Source organism: Denticeps clupeoides, chromosome 6, assembly GCF_900700375.1.
Source record: "Denticeps clupeoides chromosome 6, fDenClu1.1, whole genome shotgun sequence".
Classification (NCBI taxonomy): Eukaryota; Metazoa; Chordata; class Actinopteri; order Clupeiformes; family Denticipitidae; genus Denticeps; species Denticeps clupeoides.
In genome coordinates this window covers 25,221,879-25,238,075 of record NC_041712.1, presented here as the reverse complement: position 1 = coordinate 25,238,075, position 16,197 = coordinate 25,221,879, and the positions used below count along the sequence as shown (strand labels likewise).

At 44.0% G+C, this 16,197-nt stretch overlaps 2 protein-coding genes across 9 annotated transcripts in view; one reads left to right on the top strand and one right to left on the bottom strand.

Annotated features, from left to right (window-relative positions):
• Positions 1-632: 632 nt before the first annotated feature.
• Positions 633-7,271, top strand: LOC114792398 (transient receptor potential cation channel subfamily V member 1-like). The gene is made up of 16 exons (XM_028983479.1): positions 633-700; positions 1,260-1,587; positions 1,853-2,001; positions 2,165-2,314; positions 2,399-2,536; positions 2,724-3,016; positions 3,724-3,900; positions 3,990-4,136; positions 4,214-4,291; positions 4,380-4,450; positions 5,380-5,545; positions 5,622-5,688; positions 5,764-6,071; positions 6,296-6,423; positions 6,558-6,658; positions 6,745-7,271. The coding sequence occupies exons 2-16, from the start codon at positions 1,394-1,396 to the stop codon at positions 6,816-6,818; spliced, it is 2,241 nt and encodes a 746-aa protein (XP_028839312.1). The 5' UTR covers positions 633-700; positions 1,260-1,393; the 3' UTR covers positions 6,819-7,271.
• A 2,090-nt stretch (positions 7,272-9,361) lies between these two features.
• Positions 9,362-16,197, bottom strand: part of ncor1 (nuclear receptor corepressor 1) — a 41,915-nt gene continuing 35,079 nt past the window's right edge. For 7 of the 8 annotated variants that reach the window (XM_028982615.1, XM_028982619.1, XM_028982621.1 and 4 more), the window contains 8 exons: positions 15,543-15,676; positions 15,223-15,464; positions 14,981-15,127; positions 13,913-14,055; positions 12,178-12,231; positions 11,914-12,087; positions 11,567-11,737; positions 9,362-11,478 (listed from right to left, as the gene is read on the bottom strand). In XM_028982615.1, the coding sequence (XP_028838448.1) occupies positions 11,282-11,478; positions 11,567-11,737; positions 11,914-12,087; positions 12,178-12,231; positions 13,913-14,055; positions 14,981-15,127; positions 15,223-15,464; positions 15,543-15,676 (1,262 nt within the window). In that variant the 3' untranslated portion in view covers positions 9,362-11,281. The remainder of the gene's footprint in view (positions 11,479-11,566; positions 11,738-11,913; positions 12,088-12,177; positions 12,232-13,912; positions 14,056-14,980; positions 15,128-15,222; positions 15,465-15,542; positions 15,677-16,197) is intronic. The other variant, XM_028982618.1, reaches the window with a different exon arrangement.

The window sequence follows — 16,197 nt, the reverse complement described above, 5'->3', positions numbered from 1 at the left end:
AGAAGACCTGGGTTCAAACCCCACTTACTACCATCGTGTCCCTGAGCAAGACACTTAACCCTGAGTGTCTCCAGGGGGGCTGTCCCTGTAACTACTAATTATAAGTCCCTCTGGATAAGGGCATCTGGTAAATGCTGTAAATGTAAATGAGTATGAATAATGTAATAGACAGAAAATATAAAAGTCGAGCTTTGAGGGGCATACCAACAGTCACTGGATTGAGTGTCACACCAGGGTCGAGGCTCCTGACCAATGTCACCTCACGTCACCAAGGTGATCTGAAGCTTGATCTGGAGGCCATGATTGGTCTTCTGAAGATGAAGACCATAATTCTGCCTGGTTTCTTTAGAAGAGATGACATTCAGTGAGACCACACATGCATGATCAAGTGGATAAAACCAGAAACACTGAGGACTGGGATGATGTGAAAATCAGGACTGAGGAGCTATGGAACTTCCTCATGGTCTTCTTTCGTTTCCTGTCGCCTCTGTAACTATGATCAACACCACTAAACTGCACAAAGAGTCGTGTGACACAGTTTCAAGATTGAAATAGAGATGACAAGAGGAAGTAGATGCATTTCAGGAAGAATAAAAAAAGCGCAGATGTTCGCTTGCATCCGTCACACATCTTCCAGGAAAGAGAAGACGCTGCATGTGCTGCACCTTCCACCTCCACCTCCACCGAGGAACATTCTGAGGTACAGAGAAGCTGCACCCACACTTTCATGCCACACGCTGGATGTGTATTCATCTATAGAGTTCGTTTATGTAGTTATAGATGCATGAGGGTGACGAATCAGATCGTTTGGGGCGTAACGCGGTGCTGCCGGGTTTTTTTATACATCGATTCTCATGCACCGTGGTCATGGTGGCTTTTTTTATTGAAGATAATTTATTGAAAACCATCATACTGCACCTTCTTTTACCTCTGGGTTACGATCAATGTATCGTCTATTTCATAAACCGTTTGTTGTCTCTGAGTCAGAGTGGAAATCTGTGTGTCTCTGATAAAAAGGGAAGGACGTTGTATTCGTCATAGATTCATTCAAGAGGAAAATCATTAATTAGTATGCATATATTATATTATTAAAACATTTCAGCCCTTCTGATCCAATTTAAATTCTGTTTTTATGCTGTTACAGTTACAATTCTGATTAGTTAATGATTACTATATTACTTAAAAAGTTTATTGAGTCTTTCAAAAATGACCTCTAGGCTGATTTGTCCTTTAAAGAAATGAATTTTTGGCACTTAAAGACATATTCTAGGCAGGAGTGAGGTGTGACTTACCTGGAGGATACATTTGTGGTCACCAGCCAACCTCCCTCAGATTGACAAAGTTCTGTGGATGCAGTTCTGTGGATGCGTGTTTCTTGTGAAAAGGTGACATCATGGACAAGAAAAGTGTCTCAGCATCCAAAGTCTTCGCAATGGAAATAGACGACAGGACAGAAGAGGAGAGGAAGAGAGATAAAGAAGCATCAAAGTCCAGAAGTAAAAAAATTGGTCCCATGGACTCCAATCTACAGCCTGAATGTCTGGGGGCACCAAGGGAACAAGTGAGATTTAATTCAGACTTTTCAAGGTGAGTCGATCTGTTTTTTAGTCTTAATCTGATTAATTTCTTTTCATCACAGTTGTATGATTAATTCTACACAGAATATATATATACACACACACACACACACATAAATCCATATATATATATATATATATATAATTTTCTTGGGGGGTTCTAGATTGGGGATTGTTTGAGCTGTTTTCTTTTGTAACCTCTTGAAAATATTGTTGTTGCAAATGCTCTCATTCCAATAAGCAACAACCCGGTGTAAAAGAAGTACGCTCTGCAGGGCGATCCAGGGAGAATCAGTGGATCCCGATGAAGAGCGATTTGGCTGGAGGAGGCTGTTCAGGGCCGCCGCGAGTGGAGATGTGGAGCAGCTTCGTGGACTGGAGGAGTACCTTTGTGGAAAGAACAAACACCTGAGTGACTCTCTGTGTAAGGACTGGGTCTTTTGTTGGTCTTCCACAACCTACACATTTCCTTTCTCTCTTAGTCTAGTGTTTGCAGCGTGTGCAATGAAAGCCGGGCCGGTAGTGTTTAGGCCCAACTAAGCTCTGCACCTCCCAGTCCAGTCACACTGATATCTTGCTTCTTTCAGACAATGTAGAAGGTAAAACAGTCTTATCCAAGGCCTTAATGAATCTGAAAAAGGAATCTGAAATTGTGGAATATCTGCTGGACATTGCTGAAAGGATGGGAGATGTTAAAGAATTCATCAACATTGCCCACACTGATGAGTTTTACAAAGGTGGGTGTTAAAATAGGTATACAGGTTATAAGGTTACGAGGTTCATGGTTCTTATACGTGTCTATGGAACGTTCTCTCTCCAAGGCCAGACTGCCCTTCATGTCGCTGTTGAGAGGAGGAGCTTACATCATGTTCAACTACTGGTTGAGAAAGGCGCTGATGTCCATGCCAGAGCCTGTGGGAAGTTCTTCCAGAAGCATGATGGACCCAGCTTCTACTTTGGTGAAGCATCTATTGAAAGTGATAGTTTTTATTGTTGTGATGTCCAGCAAGCACATCACACGGTGACAATGTGTGGGGACAGGGACCTCATTGGCACCTTGGCGGTTCAGGATTTGCTTCCTTACCTGCTAGGCCACCCCTGTAAATAATAATGTGCAGTAGAATTGGACTTGTACACTCGTTACAGGAGAACTTCCCCTGTCCCTGGCGGCCTGCACGAACCAGACAGACGTAGTGGACTTCCTGTTGGACAACCCGTATGAGAAGGTGGACGTGAAGAAGGCAGATTCTCGGGGTAACACGGTTCTCCACGCCCTGGTGATGGTGGCTGATAACACCCCAGAGAACACAACGTTCATAATCGAAATGTACGACCACATCCTCACCAAAACCGCCAGCCTGCACCCAGAAGTAGAGAACAGCTGGAACCAGCAGGGGTTAACTCCGATCAAACTGGCCGCCAAGACCGGGAAAACCGGGGTAAAGGTCATGTGTGGCCTCATGTTGACCCTGCTGTTAGGTTTAAGTGTTTTGCATGCAGACGTGACGTAAATCAGACAAGACGTAAATGCTGGTCATGTGACGATGACTATAAAGAAATATATCATGTAATGTTGTTGAGTCCATAAGGTAACAGCAATATAAAAATATGATTATCTTTATTTTAATTGTTGTTTTTTTTGTTCTACCAGGTACTTGTACTCTATTGACTGGGTTTAATAGAAATGTAATAGAAAAAAAGAGACTAAAATTTCTGTTGACTAAAATATTCATGGATGAGTCTGACTAAAATAAGACTAAAATGCTCAGATTTTTCGTCGACTAAAAGTGAAGGTGGTAGTAGCCTAGTGGGTAAGACACCAGAAGACCCTGTGAACCAGAAGACCCGGGTTCAAACCCCACTTACTACCACTGTGTCCCTGAGCAAGACACTTAACCTTAAGTTGCTCCAGGGAGACTGTCCCTGTAAATACTGATTGTAAGTCGCTCTGGATAAGGGCGTCTGGTAAATGCTGTAAATGTAAGTTAATTAGAATAAGATGAGTCTGGATGTGACTAAGACTAATAAAAACTAAAATGACAGCTGGATGCAAAGACTCGACTAAAACTAATATTAAGACAGGTCGCCAAAAGCAGCGATACGCAGAATTTGTTGTAATGCTGACGTTGCTCCTTTCTGGTAACAGCTGCTGGAACACATGATGCAGCGAGAGTTTCACGACCCAGAGTTCCTGCACCTGTCACGGAAGTTCACTGAGTGGGTCTACGGGCCGGTCCACTCCTCCGTGTACGACGTGGACTCGCTGGACTCCTACCACGAGAACTCGGTGCTGGAGATCATCATTTATGGGGATGGAATTCCTGTAAGCACAGCAGGACGCACATTTCTCATGTCACTTCTACGTTTCTACAGCAATGTTTTGTAGAACTCAACATGAAACTGTGATTCCAGAACCGTCTAGAGATGCTTCAGCTGGAACCACTGAACAGGCTGGTGGAAGAGAAATGGGAGCGATTTTCTCATCAAATGTTTTCCATCAGCTTCCTGGTCTATGTTCTTTACCTCTGCGTCTTCAGTTTAGTTGGCTACTTCTGGAAGGTGAGGACAACAGACATTTTTTCTGCATCAAATAAAACTGAACTCACTGAACTCATCATGAAACATTATCCTTTAAGTCTACCACGGCAGGGAACGTGCGTTTTGCTGGTCAAATCATTGTTTTGGTCGGGGCCAGCTACTTAATCTTCAACTGGGTTTGTATCAGATTTACATTTTGCCATTTTCATTAAGTACTTTTGGAACGAGAGTCACTAAAGATGTAGTTCATGTAGATTTTTGTAGTTCACAGAAGTGAGAAGAAAACATGGAAACCTGAAGTCTGCTTTGATGGCTGCGAACTTTGAATTGCTTTTGTAAGTCAGAAGAAGATCTCACTTACATTTAGAGAAGCATACATTTAAAAAGCACAATAAGTAAAAGTAAAAAGGTTTTCAACACTGGAAGCCCCAGGAAGCCATAGCTTTCATAGCAGAGGCGTAGTGTGTGAGAACCAGGGAACTAGGCTAGTCTCCTATTCTGGATCAGCTGAAGGGATTTCATGGCCCAGCCAATAGAGAGTTGCAGTAGTCCAGTTTAGAGATGATCTTGGACTGGACAAGTCTGGTGGTGACGAATGGTCCGGTTCATCTGATGTTGTTAAGGATGTATCTGCATGACAGGAAAATGATTGGTCTCTGTCTAGAAGATTTCTTGCTTTCTTTAAAGTCCTGCCCTGGCAACAGAACAAAACAAACTGTTGCTTTTCCAATTATTAGTCGTCTTGGGAGGGGTGAATCAGTGATCGTGCATCATGCATACTGTACGATGCACGATGCACGACCAAGCTGTGATTCGGCCGGAGTCGAATAATTATCGCATGAGTGCAAAATCACCTCTACAATCGTGTAGTGTATGCCCAAACTTTACAGTAGCTCATTTGCATAGTAACAATGATTGGATGATTAGCTGGGGGGATCTGCAATAAAACCGAGCTACTGTAGTAAATCTTGTCCATATTCAGTTTGTGGGTATTCTATCGTTTTCTTTCTCAACTTCTAAAAGTTAGAATTAAGGGGGGCAAGACGTTTGTTTAAGGGGGCATTGCCCCCTCTTGACCCAGCGTAGAGATCCAAGAGAATCAAAACTGAAGGCAAGTTTTCAGATCTAGCTGTTCCTCTCTGAGTAGAAGAGAAGCTCTGAATCCAGACTGATTTTATAAACAGCTCCTTGTAGGATTTTGGAAAGAACTCTGCAGTTGTTGTTTGCTGTGCTGAACATCTCAGTTCTGTGTTTCTGTCCACAGTTTCCTGCAGGCCTTGTGCTACATTATCGCCTTTTTTTTATGCTGGTCATCTAGTCACCTGTACGTCGCCTTCCTAGCGTCCAGCCTCGCTCTTGCATGGATCAACCTCATCTACTTCTGCAGAGGGATACAGCAGCTGGGTATCTACAGTGTAATGATACAGAAGGTATCAGTCCCAATCGGCCGAGGTGACAGGTGCCAAATTAGAACTTATCTGCTTACATGTTCCCTTCTTCTTACAGGTCTTTTTTGGAGATATTGGGCGTTTCCTCCTGGTCTACATTACTGTCCTTATCGGATTTTCTGCTGGTAGTTTATCCATTTCTTCACGCTTTTCTGTAAAATCTGTTAAATCCTGAACTTACACCTCTCCATGTTCCACAGCAATCGTCACACTGCTGCATGGGCCAGCCAATCCCACAAATATCACCTCAGATGAGGGCTGGGAAACAAGTAACGACTCGAAGGACTATAAAGACATATACATCTCCATGCAGGAGCTGTTCAAGTTCACCATCGGAATGGGGGACCTGGAATTCTCGAATCAATATGACAACAAGGTTGTCTTCTACGCGCTGCTGATCTCCTACATTGTTCTGACCTACATCATGCTCTTCAACATGCTCATCGCTCTCATGAGTAAGACTGTGGAGAGGGTCTCAGAAGAAAGCGTCAGCATCTGGAGAACACAGGTGTGTGTGGGTCTCAGAAGGTATGAACAGATCATGTTGTGTGGGTGACTATATGTGTCATAGCTATTTATCATTTATCAGTTTGTTCGATTTTTCTCTCAGATCATCATTTTATTTGCACTATTACTACTGTTCTAATCTTTCCTCTTCTTGCATTGAGCATGCTTTTTAGGACAAAAATATTTCCCCTCTGGATAAATAAAGTTTTTTCTTATCTTATCTAGCGGGCTGTGACCATCCTGGACATAGAGAAGAAGCTTCAGCTGTTTCAGTGTCTGAAGGACAAGTTCCGGACAGGAGAGGTGAAGAACGTTGGCCAGGAGGAAGACGAGGACCATCGCCACTGCCTCAGGTGAGACTTTATGAATGTTCTGATAAGAGCGTGACCTGATGGACACTTGACACATGGCCATCAGATCTGGGAAATGTCCTGATCATTAGGATGAAGAACCTCATTTGAAGGTATGTTTATGATTATCTTTGTAGAGTTGAAGAAGTGCAATGGAATGACTGGAATGCTAATCTGGGTATAATTCACGATGCTCCCTACATCCAGAAATCCAATGCAGACACTTTTCAGGACAAAGGTACACATGAAAGATGATACCATGAATAAAAAACCCACTGTAAACCATGTCTTACACAGCTGAGCTTTTTCTCGTACATCCAACAGGGAGCCGCTGGAACATGCTGAGAAAGGCAGCGAGTCGCCTGCCTCGTCCCAACTCAAGCGTTCAGGAAGAGTGAGAACTGAGCTCTTGTCCTCTAAAAAAAACCCACTTAGGACCAATGTCGACAATCAATGATGTGAGGACACAAGGGTCTCTTTCAGTCTAAAATAAAAGGTGTGTTTGTGTGTGATTATTGGCTCGATAGTGGTGTCCTGCCACTGTGTTTAGGGTGAAAGGATCTGTCCAAGCTTGAAGATACTGAACAGTTCAGAGTATGATTTAGTATCATGGTCCACAGTGTCAATTATGATGCTACTGGTCCATTTGAAGAACCCTGGAGCTTCAGTCGTTACAGTGTTGGTGTCTGTTTTGTCCCGCTCGTACATCTCTTCAGCAGCTCAATGCCAGGTGAAAAAAAGGTGAAATAAGTGAAAACATGTTTTATATTCTAGTTTCTTTGCTCTGATTACTGCTTTGCACACTCTTGGCATTCTCTCGATGAGCTTCAAGAGGTCGTCACCTGAAATGCTTCTCCATACAGTCTTGAAGGAGTTCCCAGAGGTGTTTAGCACTTGTTGGCCCCTTTACGTTGTTAGATTCTCACTGAAGGCCTCAAAACTATGAATGATGCCTTCAGGGAGAATCTACCAACATAAATGATCAGAAAATAAAGAAAACATTGAATGAGAAGGTGTGTCCAAACTTTTGGCCTGTACTGTATATAGAGAAAATGGATCCTTGGGGTACTTCCATAACATTCACCAATGATTTTCACCCCTTAGCCATAAATGGTTGATTGGGCTGCAATTCAGATTTAACTTAGGTCTAGGTCAGGTATTTTTATTACAGACTGTCTGTTTATGCAGTGTAGAGATGTGCTTATACATCCATTGATCATAACCTATCTGTTTTCTCTTTTTATTAAAGTCCTAGACACTCATTTCACTTCACTTTGACGCAGTGTCAATTATAGTCCAATTTATCACAGAGTCCCCCTGTTAGACACAGACACAAAGTTCAATTCACTCTAGTTAGGCTGTCCTAGTTAGGGTACCGGGCCACTGTAGCACCAATATACCACCATAACCACATATTTCAGTATCGGTCGTACAGTGCAACCGTCTGCCGCCGCTTCGGTTTGTTTTTCTCCGAGACGCAGAATCAAGCGCCCAGACTACGACCCCAGTGAAGAGACCAGCAAATAAATCCTGGTTCCTGACAACTGCTTTACAAGGACAAAACATGAAACAAACCAAAGGGTCACCACAGCCGCCACCACCACCGTTACAACTACAGCTATAGGGATCTTCAAATGGACCAGTAACATCATTATGGACACGTAATCTAGACCATGACACTGACTACATCCTGGACTTCTCCAACCCTACAACTGTAGGACTTCTTATTATATCATATCCAACCCTGCACTGACACCATTTGCTGGCTCACTCTACCCTGGAAGGGGGTCCCTCTCTGTATCTCTCCTTCCCAACGTTTCTTCCTTTCTTTTTTTTCTCTCTCCTAGAGTTTTTTTGTGTGGAGTTTTTTTTGTGTGCAGAAGGGTCAAGTGTGGGGGTGTCAACTGTAGGGCCTGTCAAAGCCCATTGAGACATACTGTATGTGATTTTGGGCTATATAAGAAATAAATGTTGATGTGCCATCGAGGGCACATGTAATGGGTTTTCCTGTATTTTTTTAAAAAACCTCCATTAGGGCCATACTTTAGTGGTTCTCATCTTTTTTTGCATTGAAGTCCAAGACAAGCCATGATTAATGGAAAAAATTCAATTTGGTATAAATAAACTGCAGTTTTTATTTTTTTCTCCTTGGTTTACACTAAAGGTTATATAGAGTCTGCCAGCCTACAGGATTAGATAAAACTTTCATTATCCTATTGTGTTATATGAATTTTATTAATTGAATGTTTTGGTAAATTTAACATAATTTTGGTCAAATTGGCGCAGGTAAAATTTGGCGGAGGCACTGCGAGCATTTGAAAATACTCAGTAACCGTGCTGTTCTGACCTCGAGGGGACGTTCACTCCACGTCCTAGGGTCTAGATGAGCATTGTCAATTGGACATGTGGTCTGACAGACCTGTATGATTTCATCTGATGTCAGATTTGAAAATTGATCGAGGAGGGGTTGTAGTGATGGAGAATGTCTGGCAGATTTACTCAAATTCCGCTGTAAAAAAGGTGACAATCTTCAGCGGTTAGAGAAGCTCCGTATATGGGTGGAGGTAGCCTAGTGGGTAACACACTCGCCTATGAACCAGAAGACCCGGGTTCGAATCCCACTTACTACCATTGTGTCCCTGAGCAAGACACTTAACCCTAAGTTGCTCCAGGGAGACTGTCCCTGTAACTACTGATTGTAAGTCGCTCTGGATAAGGGCGTCTGATAAATGCCGTAAATGTAAATTTATAATATCAATATAATTCAAAAGGTCCAAGTCGCTGGATAAGTGCACCGGATAAAAGCCAAAAATTGACATTTTTAGAGGAACCCTTTGCCATATGTGACTAAGTGGGTCCATAAAGAGTCCAAAAATGTTTCACAACTTGCTGATGGTGTAATACACACACACACACACACACACAACAAAAACTGCAGCAGTTCGGAGCGGAAAGCTTATCCACTTTATTGATTGGTCTGAACTTTTGTAGTTGACTACTGAAGACACATTGTGCGATACAAACATTGTGTTTCAACATCATGGGATACGTGGGGTTTTTCAAGTCTGAATTTCCAACTGACAAAGTAAAAATGATTCACTGCAAGTTACAGGATAGTCCGAGAAAGACTTTTCATTTCTTTTAAAGATTCAAGTTTCACCAACATCTTATTCGTTGCCGTTGTAAACACTTGTCATCCCATTTAGCACAGGATGAAGAACTCTGATGTTGAAAATTATATTAAAAAAAAAAAAACAAAAACAGGGTCTTTAAAAAACTGACAAGCAAAATAAAATTAAAACATCAAGTTCAGAACAGATTTTTTTTAGCAATGCAAAAACCCTAAAGATAACCATAAGCCATGCTTGAACATCCTGCACAGTCGTGAACACAGCAGTTACTGATGCAGCGCTACCGGGGTCGGCTACGTGCGTAATATAGCGCTCCTCGTGGCCACAGTGAGAACTGCAGCTGCCACAAACAGAGCTGCAGTGCAATGGTTCTGCGAAAGAAAGGAGGAGGAAAAAACTGCTAGAACAAACAGTTAGGACAGTTCCAAAGCTGAGCGACGGTACCGTACGCTACTCGGAAAAATACGGTGGGTTATGATGAAAACCAGCCATGGATTAACGGGATGCAGTGATTATGTGGAACCCTACAGGCCTCTTGCAGTAGCTTGAATAAATTATATAACAGGTAGTACACTTTTAACATCGGTCGAAGCTTACAAAGCGAGGGGAAAAAAGTGCAACAACGGTGCAGTTGATCGTCCGTGAGCCGGGACAGGAAATTGAGACAGGTCACGTGACTGCTGAAGGAGAAAAGGGGTGAAAACCCTCTGTCCGAATGAGCGTGAGCTGCCTTCGGGCTCTGGCCAGGCAACGGGCCTTCACAACTAACCGGACTGCATTTCAGACCGATCAGACGCACTCTGGTTAGCATCTGGAAGTAACAGGGGCTGTTACTGCAGATCAGCACAGGATTAAAAAAAAAAACAAAAAAACCCCGTCCGGCTCCGGCATTCTCGTGTTCACCAGGTTCGCCCGACCTGCATCTCCAACGCTGCTATGACAGCCGATTCTGCTTTTTAAAAAAGGTTCGGTTCTCTTGCAGTGAATAAAAGGGTTGCTGCGGGCCGCAGGCCGGCATGATTCAGCGATGCCCACGCGTGTCCAGAAGAGTCAACACAGGCTTTGGTGGAGGCGAGGGGTGATTAGACCCCCATGCTCCACACTCTGCGTTAGTGAAGTAGGGAGAGAGGGAGAGGGGGAAGAGGAAAAAAAAAAAAAAAAAAAAAAAAAAAAAAAAAAAAAAGCACTGGAAAGAAAGCGAGAGTTCGTGTCCCAGCACTCGCTCCCTTTCTCTCAATGGGGACAAACTTAAAAGCAACAGAAAAGGGGGGAAAACACCGCAAAGTTTACTCTATTTACATACATGTTCTCTTTTTTGCTTTTTTTTTTTTTTTTTTTTTTAAAGAAATGTTCTTTACAGAGTAAAGAGTCCATTAAGCTCCTTTACAAATTCTTCAGGTCATCACCATAATCTGGTTATTGAGGTCTTCAAAAGACCAATCATGAGACTTCTCCCCCGTCCTACTTGCTCACAAAGTCAGGAACTCCGGCCCTTCCTCTGGCTCTCCACCAGGGGGTGCTGACATACAAAAAAAAAAAAAAAGAGAGCGAGAGAAAGAAAGAAAGGACTCGTCCCATCCTGCACTGTGCGCCTGTGAGCTGTGCTCTTGCAGAGGAGGTTGATGCGGACCCCGCCCCGTAAGGAATTGGGAGGGTGGGGGAGGTCACCTCAGGCCGTAGGAGTCGGGGCTGAGTGGAAGGGCGGGGCGTTCTCCAGCTGGCGGATGGGCTCAGTCGTCGCTGTCAGACAGGGTCTCGTACTGCTCCGACAGCAGCGGCTCGCGCTCCCAAACGCGGCTCTGGGCTACAGGGGCGCCCCCCACTGGCGGCTGCTGGGGCTGCATGGAGGGTGATGGACAGGCCATGGATGGAGGGGTGCTGCTCAGCATCCGCATGGTCAGAGGATTGTAGGGAAACTGCATGGACCCTAGAGAGCAAGAGAGAGGGGGGGGGACATCCTCACTAAAGGTTCCTACAATATGCACACAAACACAGATGAAGGAAGAGACACCAACCGGTGGAAGAGGGCCTGTCCTCCCACGCCCAGGCTGGGGCCTGTCTGTGGTAGTCTCCCTCAGAGTGGACTGAGGACACGGACGATGGACGCTCAGCTCCAGAGTAGCCCTGGCCCGGGTTGGGGGACTTGGACTTACGGGTGCCGGCTTTGCCTTGTAGTTTCTGCTTCCCTGCAGGACGGTCAGTAAAGGAGAAAGTTTGAAACAATTTCCACGCTCGAACAAACCGAACAAGCTTTTAGTTTACGTCCAAGGGGCGGTAAAAAAAAAATAAAAAATCCAAATTCTGTAAGTTCTGTTCTGTAAGCGTCCTGACCATCATCAGTCAGTCCTGCACACAGACTGACCTGCGTTGGAGGAGGGACTGGCCTCCTGCCGACTCTCACCAATGGGGTTGGAACCAGCCTGTAGCTCCTCTGGTCGATCCTCAATGTTCCCCATCAGAGCCTTGCGGATGATGTCCTCCAGACCTAAATTACTGGCTGGGTCACTAAAGGAGTGTGTTCTGGGATTCACACTGCCTGTACACACACACACACACACACACACAATCATTAACGGAACAAACAAAAGTAAATCCTTTATAAATGAAACACACAATGATTTCTTACTAGAGGTGGTTACTGCAGGCAGATTGAAGATCTCTGTGCCTGGCTGTGCGCTGCCTGAAAAACAAAACCTCCATCAGCACCCTTTATCCCGGACAGAGTTGTGCTATATAATATGAAAGTGAAGTGACCGTCACTGTGATACACAGCAAAGCGACACAACGATGCGTGTCCTCTGCTTTTATCCATCAATATAATATAATGTAACATAATATATAGGGTGGTAGTAGCCTAGTGTGTAACACACTTGCCTATGAATCAGAAGACCCAGGTTCAAATCCCACTTACTACCTTCGTGTCCCTGAGCAAGAACATTTAAGTATATTTATATATATTAAGTACATTTATTATGACTCAACTTGTAAAGTGAAATGACACAGGGAAAAAGTATTGAACACACGAAGATAAGGTGCAAAATGCTCCACGTAAGATCCCAGTCATATCATCAGGAGAGTTCTCCAAGAACCACTCGGGCAGAACTTCAGGAAGACTTTGCATCAGCAGGTACTGTTTCAAAGAAAACTATAAGCAATGCACGCTCACCATTGCTGAACAAAAAGCATATTGAGGCTCGGTTAAAGTTTGCTAAACAGTATTTGGAGAAGCCTGTGGATTATTGTGAAACGATAGTATGGTCAGATGAAAGCATGTTTGGAGAAGAAATGGCACTGCCCACCACCCCAAGAGGCCGAAGGAACCTTCATGATTTAAAGATCTCGCCATACAAAGCTCGCCAGAAGCTGCCACAGCACACACAGGAAAAAAATACACTACAGGCTGATCCAACTTTGATGTAATGTCCTTAAAACAAGTCAAAATGAGGCTTCAAAAGTGACCAAATCATCAACCAGAAAGCATAGAGAAGTGGTCTGTGGTCACCACCTGCAGGACCATGCCTTTATTGGGGTTGTCTTGCGACTTGCCTATAATTTCCACTGGTTGTCTATTCCATTTGCACAACAGCATCTGAAAATGATTTTCAATCAGTGTTGTCACAAAAGTTCATTGTGTTTAAGTGTTCCCTTTATTTTTTTGAACAGTGTATACACAAACCAACACTGTCCTGAACGTTAGGCCTGATCTGTAAGTCGCTTTGTATAAATGAATAATAAAAAACAGACAAACAAAATAACAACTAAATAAATAAACAGAACATTTAAAAAAAAGGAAATTAATGCTACATTCATTAACCAATATTACCTGTTTTAGGCTGTTGATTATTGCTGACAGCTCACGAAAACCCAAAATTCAGCCTCTAACAAAACCAAGTAACTCTCTTCAATGCAGTAGCATGTTATTGCTTTTTAGAGTTGCGGCATTCAGATCATGTCTAATGTCCATCGCAATAGGCCAACAAGAATATGGTCATTACACGTGGAGTACTTCAGGGTTCTCTTCTCGGCCCAATCTTACTTAAAATTTATGTACAACTACTGGGTGAAATTCTTCAAGACAGCACTGTCAACTGTTGTTACACCAAACTCTATGGCAATGATTAAGACAACAAGGTCAAAGCTCTTGGTGTAACAGATGTTCTGGTTTATGCACAATTTTCCAACTAAACATCAATATCTGTTCATGTATTTTATTGCGCTTTTTAACTTTTTACTCTCAATGGCCATATTAGACCCATAAAACATTAAACTGCACATTAAATTGACAGTCTTGGAATGACTGAAAATAAATATGATATGACTATGAATTCTTTCATCCTTTCAGTACGATTCAACCCACTCACCCACGTCAGAATCTCCCACGCCAGCGGAGTTGAGCTTACGGAAGATCTCCTGCTTCTTGGATTTCACCATGGGTGAGGTGTTCTCCAGCTTGGTGAAGAAGGAGGGCAGGTAGCTGACGCTGCCTGGGGAGCGCGAGTCGTTCCTGTAAACAGAGAAAGGGCAGATGGTCATGGAGGACGCTGGGCACTGTAGCAGGTTGGCATCTGGCCGGTTTTCCACCGAGACCCCTTAGGTGGTGGAATGAACTTCCCCTCGAGGTTAGATCGGTATTTTCAAACGGCAGCTTAAAACCTTCCTCTTTAGACAACATTTTCACTAACTTGTAGATTACAGGAAAGGCTTTACAGCAGAGTGAATAAAATAAAATTTTAGTTGAGGACCTAGTGAACCAGAACTGATTACTTCACTGAAAGTAAGTCACTCTGAATGCAAATGCCACAAAATGTAAACGAGACGCTGTAGTCTGATGCCCCACATGCACCAAACTTGCCCCAATCATCAACATAAAACCCATTATCGGCCACACTGGAATGGCTTCATAGTTTCTGTGGATGTGGAAACTTTCATGAAGTTAAATGGAGGTCAGGATGCCAGTTGCTGCCATAAATTCTGATCTGTGATTTCCATCTGGCCTCCGGCCACCTGCTCAACAAGCTTCTGCCTTATACAGCACTCAAGATGGATCTCTGGGTAATGCTGATGTCTAATCCCTCCAATCACATGAAAGTGAAGTGACTGTCATTGTGAAACACTGCAGCACAGCACACAGTGCTCACAACAAAACGTGTCCTCTGTATTTTTTTTACCATCACCCTTGGTGAGCAGTGGGCACCATGACAGGCGCCCGGGGACGACGGTATGTGGGGACGGTGCTTTTCTCAGTGGCACCTTGGCAAATCAGGATTCAAATCAGCAACCTTCTGATTACGGGGCCACTTCCTTAACTGCTAGGGCCACAACTGGCCACATATTTGTAGCTTTAAAATGAAGTTTTATCACAAACACATTTAAACAAGAAAGTGATTTAAACATTCTTGATTTATCAAGTCAGATTTCAACTTCCTCACCTCTGCTCTGGGCAGTCAGCTTCTCTCCTCTGGCCCTGCATCAGGCTTGCTGACTCCTGTTTGTCCAGGCTGGAGTAGGACTGAGGAGGGGAGATAGGTTCGTAACTGTCCAGGTTGCGTCCTGACCTGTCTGGGGACTTCCCAGGTCTGCAACAAGACAGACAGAGAGAGGGACAAGGGGAAATTAGCACATCAACAGTACGTGGATCACAGTGGATGATATCGATTTGCAGGCGCTCTACCTGCTCCTCGTCTTGTCTGGAGCATTCTCCGGGGACACCCGGCTGGGAGGTCTTTGGTGATGGGAGCTCGGCAGTGGATTCTCAGGGCTGTAGCGGCTTGGCACCTTGGCTCGGCCAGCCCCAGGACCAGAGACTGGTGGAGTCGAGCTCTGGAATGTTGACGAGGATGAAGATGAGGAAGGGAGGGACGTAGGGACTGGACTGGGATCCTGGTTACGAGCAAAGTCCTGGGTTATGATATGCTGTGGAGAGAAAAGAAAGAAGGGTTAAATTGTGATGCAAGATAATCATGACAAAACAGCGAGACAGTCCTTCCTCACCGAGATGTGGTCTGCCAGGGTCATGACACGGTGGGTCTTTCCCACCGAGCCGTAGACCTCTGGCTGGGGCAGGGGCTGGTGACCCGGGTCACCTGGTGGACGGTAGCGGCTCATGTCAAACACACGCATGCCACCTGAGGAGAGGAAGAGGTGGAGTGGTATGTAAACACCAGTCTGGTAGCAGGGAGAAGGGGGTGGAGCCATAGAGAGCAGAACACCCCGTGGTTATCGATCAGCTCAGGATTTAATGAAATGTCTAGCCTGATTAAAACAGCAGTGTCTCAAACCGTAACCTAGGCAACATAAAGATTAAAAGTCAAACACGGCACATGACAATTTACCATTTTTATGAAATAACATGATTTACTTGTTTTGTAACAGGCATGGTCTCGGAAAAGCTGCATAAATTACAGGTGAGGTCAAAACAAAGGATTCATTAAGTGACCAGGTCTTTGTGCAGTAATGAACATGTCTGAAGGACTTGGCCATGAAATTCAGACACCCCACGAACAGCATCACATCATAATAGGTCTGATTAATCCTAATCATGAATCCTAATATGATACTAATCTGTCTAATGGGTTAGACACTCACTCACTCACTCACCAGATGAGCACAAAGTCCCAGGTTCAAACCCCACTTGTGTCCCTGAGCA